This window comes from Apteryx mantelli, chromosome 2 (assembly GCF_036417845.1).
Source record: "Apteryx mantelli isolate bAptMan1 chromosome 2, bAptMan1.hap1, whole genome shotgun sequence".
In the NCBI taxonomy this organism is placed as follows: Eukaryota; Metazoa; Chordata; class Aves; order Apterygiformes; family Apterygidae; genus Apteryx; species Apteryx mantelli.
The window spans coordinates 129802250-129809830 of record NC_089979.1 but is presented as its reverse complement, the minus strand read 5'-3'; the positions used below and the strand labels follow the sequence as shown (position 1 = coordinate 129809830).

Genomic DNA, 7581 nt, shown 5'->3' with positions numbered 1-7581 from the left:
CTTTATTTTTTTCCTTGAGGAAGGATTGTTCAAATCTTGCTAAGGGCCTGAAAACTGGTGGTTTAGTAATGTGCATCTTAAGTAGCTAAATGGCAGAAAACGTGTATCTTCTTCCTTGCAATGCTCTGTGACAAATGATTCGAATAACATTTTTTACCTGTTGCTTGTAAATCTTATCCTCCAGAAGAAATGGTGACGATGCTAATGACAAAAGATCTCCAGCAGGGATGGTTTGTGATGTGTACATCTGCAAATACAATACCAAAAGTTAATTTAACAGTGAAGACTGCCTTTTCCTACTTAAATGGTCAGGCAAAAGCAGATATTCAGATGAAGACAAATGGTAAAATGACTGTATCTCCAGCTTATCACAAACATATACTTTGGCTATTTCAGATCTTACATTTAATATTACTGTCCTTCATAGTTTATAGTCCAGATCCTGCAAATGTTTAGGTTTTCATTCACTTTAGCAATGTTAATAATTTGATTACAATTAGGCACCATATGCATGCATGATGTGGCCATGCCAGGTTCTGAACTTCCTTGACCCTGATTGACCCTGATAAATGATACTGAGTAAGTAATATCCTAAAAATAGGATCATATGTTCCTCCAAGCTGGATCGTACTTCATGGTGCCTTTTTCTATGGTGACAAATAACATTGCCAGGACTTGCAGGCAATATATTGCCTTCAAGTCATGGACAGGAGATTAATGATTTATAATGTGTAATTATTAAGCACCTTAAGCAGATTTGTTCTTTGGGAATGGGGAGACACTCTCATGATACAAAAAACAGCTCAAGAAAAGGAAAGTGGGTCTCTATCCTAATAGTTAGCCCTCTCACCTCAGGGGTGTTTGGTCCCTTCCTTGCGGCCAAGACCATTATTTAATAACACTCACAAACAGATTGCCACTCAACTGCAGTCACATTCCCACTTCTTTCTGGCCCAGTGCCTCCTGAATTCCCTTTTACAGTGTGCGTGGCACAGCTTCTGTGGGAAAATGCTCTCACCAAAAATACTCTGCGAGTTGGTGGCTGTCTATTGGCAGCAGGGACACAGATTTGAGTCCCTTCAGTAAAAAAAGGAGATGGGAATGAGGGCTCTCACACCCAAGTGGTCCCATCACTGAAGAGCTGCAGAAGGAGGCATTGCAGTTACGGCTCCTGGTGCGTCAGACCAGCAGAGTGAGCGGCACCTCGGCGCCCTGGAGGAGGAGGTGGAAGTGCCTTCCTTCACGGCGGTGGGCTGGAGGAGGTGGAAGCGCCTTCCTTCACAGCCGTGGGCCGCGTGCCGAAGCACTCCTCCTCCGCCGTGCTCGGAAAGGCCCTGGAGCCGGGGAACAGGATTTAAAGGGTACTCTTCTCCGCAGTGTTTCCACTGCGTGACTCTATGCATCATCAAAGGTGGGTATTTATACCATCTTATTTTAAGCATCTAAGATGGGTGTCTTATCCCTGATAGTGTCAGCGATCTCCAGAGGGCAATTTGGAGAACCTAAATAAAAAGCGTAGTGCTCCCATTTGACTACATTAAGCACTTCAGCCGAATGCCTAAGGTCAGATGATGTGCTGTCTTAGATGTCCCCTTGCTCCGTACGGCTCTTCCGACTCCTGTTTCTCTGATTCCTCGTTTCGCCCATGCCCTGAACGTAGAGCCCTGCCACCTGACTCGGCAGGTTGGACATCGACATCTGACGACCGGCCGGTTACTGTGTTCGTGAAGCCTTTACTAGTGCAGCACTTCGTCGGCTTCTGCTTCCTCCATTAGCTAACGGACCCAACCGCCCGCACCGCCGCCGGGGGGGGGCCGAGGCGCGAGGCGCGGGCCCCGCCCCTCCCCCCTGCCGCGGCGCGCGGGAACGGCCGTTGGGCCCCGCCCACGCGCGCGCCCTCTGTTGCTGCCCCGGCCGCCGTCGGGGAGCTGAGCCCCGAGGGAAGGGGCGGGCAGGGCTAACGCGAGCCGCCCTGAGCCGTGTGCGTTCAGCAAGCAGTAACGCAGCTCTCAACGGGGCGGGGGGGACCCAAAAAAACCCACAAAGGGGGGGGGTGTGGGGCCAGGCGCAGGACTTTGGAAGCGAGAACAGTTTTTTGTTTGTTTGTTTCAGCCACGCGAGTGGCGGAATTCACTGATAACGGCGGGCAGAAGGAGGGCACCCCGCGGAGGCGACGCTGCCCCCGCGGAGCGCCGCGAGCCGCCGCCGCCGCGGGCGGGGGTGCCGGTGGCGGGGCCGCCCATCGGCGCGGGGCCGGCCGCGGTGATTGGCAGCGCGGGGCGGGGGGCGGCGAGCCCGGCTCGCTGGCGCTGCCTCCGCCGGAGAGTTTCCTCGCGGGGGCGGCCGGGGCTGCCTCTCCCCGCGGCGCTGCCGGCGTTTCCCCCGCTGGGGGCTGTTGCTGAGCGCTCACCCGGGGGGAGGTGGCGGCGGCGGCGCGGAGAGCGAGCGAGGGAAGCAGCCACATGAATCAGTTTCTCTCTGTATCCGGCTCCGGGCAGAGGCGGCGACCATAGCGGGGAGGAGGGGAGCGGGGGAGAAAGCGGCGGCGGCGGCGGGGGGCCCCCGCTTGTCACCCTGCCGCGGAGGTGGGTAGCGGGGCCGCGACGTGCGGGCGGCGGGAGGGAGCCGCGGCTCGGGGGGCTGAGGCGGCCGGGAGGGGGGTGGAGGCACCGCGGGTAGCGGCTCTGCAGGGCGGGAGAGCCGGGGCTGCCGCCGCCCGGGCCCTGGTTGTCGCCGGCGCGGGGGAAGGCGCTGTGGGGCGGCTGGGTGTGGGCGCGTAGGGGAGGAAAGTTGCCGATGGCGCCCCGGAGGGCGGTCCGTGGCCTGCCCGCGGCGCGGGGGCCGCGTGGGGTGACGGTGTCGCCGCGGGGCAGCTGCCCCTCGCCGGGCTGCTGGCCTCGGCGGCCGCTGTGGCCTCGCTGCCGCGGGGCGTCCCGGCTCCGCGCGGGACGGGCTCCCCCCGAGCCCCGTGGGCCGGAGGGTCTTCGGTGTGTTTAAGTTTTTTTGGTTTTTGTTTCCCCGCCCCCCTCCCCCCCCCCCCGTTCCCGCTTCTTTTCTCTGCTTCGGGATTGAGGGTTTACTCTAAGAGTGGAAACACCGCCATTAGCATCCCTCCTGCTTTCCTGGTTGAGCAGTCTAAGCAGCGCGGTTCCCCCACGTGCCCTGTATCGGCCCCCCCCCCGGACCCCCCATGTCCCCCTCGCGGCCGCCCGCGGGGCGGCGGGCAGCGGCCGGCGCAGACCTGCCGCCCCCCGCCGCGGCGCTGCGCTGCGCCCGCGCCTGGTCCCCGCGCCGCTGCCGCGGCCGAGGTGCGCGAGCGGCGGCGTCCTTCAGCAGAGCGGCGGGTCCGTGTGTGTGTGTGAGCGTGTGTGAGCGCCGTGGTGTAACGCTCCCCCGCCCGCCGCTGCCTCGTGTGAGAGCGAGCTGTCACGTTTCATTTCTTTTCCATTCCCAGGTGCTGGAGGACTGGTGCTGACAGAAACAAAACTGAGACGTTTCACCCCCCCCTCCTGGAGCCACGCGATTTCAGCTGTCAGATCTGCGGAGGGAGAGAGACTTTTGCTCAAAATCCCCCGATCGTAAATACACAGAAAGCGGAAGAAGAGCCAGCACCAGGCAGCTGCAGGAGGAGGGGAGGGGGATAGCAATATTGTTTCTGCTCTAGTCAGGGAGGCTGATGGCGGAGTTTGGCAGCAGTGGCGGCACCGGCGGCGGGGGGCTGCCTTCCTCCCCGGGTCCAGTCCAAGGCAAGGTGGCCTTCAAGGCAGGAGATGGGGAAGGCGGAGGGGGAGGAGGAGGCGGCGGAGGTGGCGGCGGCGGCCGATCCCGCTTTGACAGTGCAGGCAGCCGGGTCTCTAACGGGGACTGTGCCCTGGTGGGAGCTGGCGAGGAGTCGGGATCAGCTCTTCCTGGAAGTCCGGAGAGCAGCAGTAAAGAGAAAGGCTTTTCCACCACTCAGCAGCGAGATGGCAAACCCGGCATCCCCCGGAGGAGCAGCATAATTAAGGTAAGAGCATTTGCTCCTCCCCATCGGGGTCTTGGCTGTTTCTCTGTGACACAGGCAGAGACGCGTGAGAGAGGTTTGGCTCACAGGACCTTGTCTCAAGATGAAGGGATATGCTGGTTTTTGTTGTCTTTTTTTTCTTTTGTGGTGAGGGGACTTGACCTTTCCTTTGTCAAAGGTGAACAACAGTGAAAAGATGGCTATATGCACATCTGCATGTGGGGGTGGATGTTGTGTTTTGAGGGACATTTTAATAGATTGCTCTAACGTTCTTGGAGCGCTGGAGAAGGTGAGAGAACCTAAATGGCTTGTTAAAAGACAACATGGGCATCAGCCTGGCACTGAAAGACATGGCTTACACAATATCCTTGTTATTTGGGATGCACCTGTGCAGAGCAATTTTGTTGCTCCATTGGCTTGTGTGTGTGACAGACACACAGCAGGTGATGGGAGGTTCAGGTTCTCATTGGACTGGGGGTGGGCGAAGATGGAAGAGGAAGGTTTTTTCTTGTTGAAAGTGACAGCGTGTTTAACAGGAGACTGTGTTGTACTTTACCTGTAGAAACGATCTTTGTTTATACTTACCTCTGTATTCTGAGTGCTAATGTTTCTACATGGAAAGTTGGGGCAGAAAAATGGTAAAATGTAGATCAGTGGAAAAAGGGATGGGAGGGTTTTTTTAGTACAATTATTTACACAAATACAGTTGTTCCCTTTTCTTAAGTCCTTGCTTCCTGAGAAGTGACACTTTGTCTTGTTTTTTTTTTAATCTTTCCCAACTCCAGTGAAAAGGTTAGAGAACCTAGAAAAATGACTCCATTTGTATAGTGACTGTATTAACCTTAAATAAAGAACAACTTATCAAAGTACTTCAGAACTGAGTTTAATCAAGAAGAATAGCTAGATTTGTTGTCGTCTTAAATATTTATATGCCTCTAAAATTGGAGTATGAAGTTCTATTAGCTGCATAGTAGCAAAACACACGTGGAAATTGAAGGCCAGTCGTGTATCTCAAGTTGTATTACAGCCTCCCAGACCTTGGTTAAAGAACCAAGGGGAGTGAGTGCAAGGGCAGTCAGCAGTGCAACGCACTTGACAGCATGCACCCACCCTTCCTGTTAGAGCAGCGATGCTAGGTGTGTGCGTTTGTGTGTGTGAGTTAAAGAAATTATAACAATAGAAAAGAGGCAACTGAGCATGGTGTTGGAATAATTTAGTATTTACTGGATTTGCCAGTGTTTTTACACAAATCTGTTATTTCCTAACACTGTTTTGTTCCTTCTGTGGTAGTTCAAGAAAGATACTATGTTGCTTGCAATGTGTAAGGTGCTATCATATTACTATTTTGTATCGTACCATTTGATTATACAGGAACCTTCTGCCTCTCTGGGGACCAAACAGGGATACAGTATAGTGCAGTATATTATAGTATATGCAGTATGCAGTGTGATCTGTTAAAATCAAGGAGCACAAGAAAAGGAAATATGTTTTGGATTACATTTTGTGAATATCTAAATGAAGCTTCTTAGTTCATATGAAAGTGGCAGCACTGCAGAATATAAAGTTATTCAACTTTCTGGTATTGTTACTGACAAATTTGAACAGTAAACTGTTTAGCTGTCAAGAACTGACTAATGTTTTACTTTGTGTTGTAGTTTGAATAATTATGACATGAGTTGACAGCAGTGCTTTTAAAGTTATGTAGTCCATATCTATTTTAAATATGAGTGTTTTAATACTTTTGGGAAAAAGTACTTGTTTTCAAATATGCTGAATACTCACTCTTCTGCCTGCTTGCTTCAGCAGTGTTCACAGGTAGTTTGAGTCAGATTGTGTAACAACATAGTTTTTGATATGAAACCTTTTGGAAAACTTGGCACGAATAGTAAAGCTTAACGTGTTTGTTATTGTCTGCTCTTGCAGAGCAGAAGTCTGTGAAGCAGAGTGGAAAAAGTACTATGTAATCTATTTTTTGGAAATATTCCTGGAGTTTTAGTAACTTATATGAATGATGTATAACCGCTCTTACAGAATATATGGAATAAACTCAGAAAACCTGTCTATGCCATGCAAATACAGATTTCTTGTCTTTTATATTTCATTTAAAATACACAATTATGTTAGTGGATCTGTGAGATGCAAGTTTGTGGAATATCTAATGTTTTAAAGACTTTGCCTAATGAATACTGTGTAGGCTTCTGAGTCACAAACAGAAAATTGACATTTGAATGACAAATTGTTTCAATTGAGGCTAAATTCTTTGGAAGTGCATGTTTGTGGAGAAAAATTGAAATATTTTGTGTTTTCTTTTGTTTTTAGTCGGTGCTTCTATTGATTGTCCATTTTCAGGAGTCTTCTCTTTCCTTCTCAGAGTAGTTTCTTTTTTTTCCTTCTCTTTCTTATTTGCAGTCTCTGCTCTTTTCTCTTTTTTGCTGTTTTATTTTTGTGCACCTGCAACATTCTGTTTTTTCTTTCTTGTTCAGGACAAGACTACATACTCTTTGAGATTAGAGTGTCATCTAAGAGAATGATATTCTCAAGGTGGTAAAGCTACTGTTACTGGAAATATTAATATGACCTTCATGTCATGCTTGTTTATTTCGGCTTTCAGACCCTGATATATAAGCTGTGCTCAGGCTGAAAGTATTAAAGATTGTACCCTTCACTTCTAGGCTATTCTATAAAAATTGCTACTGTACCGTTTATCTTTGTTGAAACAAATCTGAGGGCTAGGGAATGTATATGCGTTTGTTTTTGTTTCTTACCCTCAATATTTATGAAATTCTGATTTTTTTCAGAGAAAATAGTTATGACACATCATGCATCTATGGTCTTTAAGGCTATTCAGATAGCTAATTTGTGAACTAATTTATGTACCACTTGTTTTTATAAAACAGATTTTTTGTCAGTATTTTGCTTTTCCATAATACTTCTCCTGGCGTTACCAGCTATGGTTTCCTATAATATACTTTTCTATAACGATTCCTATAATTTTCTATAAAATGAATTTACAGTGGGTCCATCTTGCAGCTCAAAGTGGATTTGAGCTTTCTGTGAAGTTTTTCTCTTAGTTGCTCTAACAGTCAGCAGTGGGCTTTCTTCATCTATATGTGGGGGTTCCCCTCCATCTAAAAGAGAATTTGAAATGGTAAGTCTCTGAGAATATTTGCAAGGCATATAACTGACAGTGTCTAGGTTTCCTCAGAGCTGCTTGCTTCCAGGGATCTCCAGGAACAATATACGTTTGTGGAACCTCACAGTTGTCAGTACTGCAGACCTAGGCCAAAAGAGATACAACTGTGTAAACATCTTTCTTTATTAGGAGAGGTGTCATAGTAATAAAACAAGAAGAGACATACATAGGAGAGGCTGTAGTTATTTGAGAAGACAACAATGAAAAGTGAATGAAGAAAGGTGGCTTGGCATTCTATGAGTGCAATGTTCTTATCAACATATGTCTGCAAGCAAAGTTCAGGGTTTTTTTGCAGATCTTGGTGTCAATAAAACACTGTTTCTTGGCTGATAACTTAATAAAACAGGGAGATTCAAATTTGTTTCTGTGTGTAAACTTATGCTTT

The 7581-nt window shown here is 49.0% G+C and overlaps 1 protein-coding gene across 1 annotated transcript in view; it reads left to right on the top strand.

Annotated features, from left to right (window-relative positions):
* Positions 1-2530: 2530 nt before the first annotated feature.
* Positions 2531-7581, top strand: part of PLCL2 (phospholipase C like 2) — a 115052-nt gene continuing 110001 nt past the window's right edge. The window contains exons 1-2 of the mRNA XM_067291523.1: positions 2531-2585; positions 3455-4006. Coding sequence (XP_067147624.1) covers positions 3677-4006 — 330 coding nt within the window. The 5' untranslated portion in view covers positions 2531-2585; positions 3455-3676. The remainder of the gene's footprint in view (positions 2586-3454; positions 4007-7581) is intronic.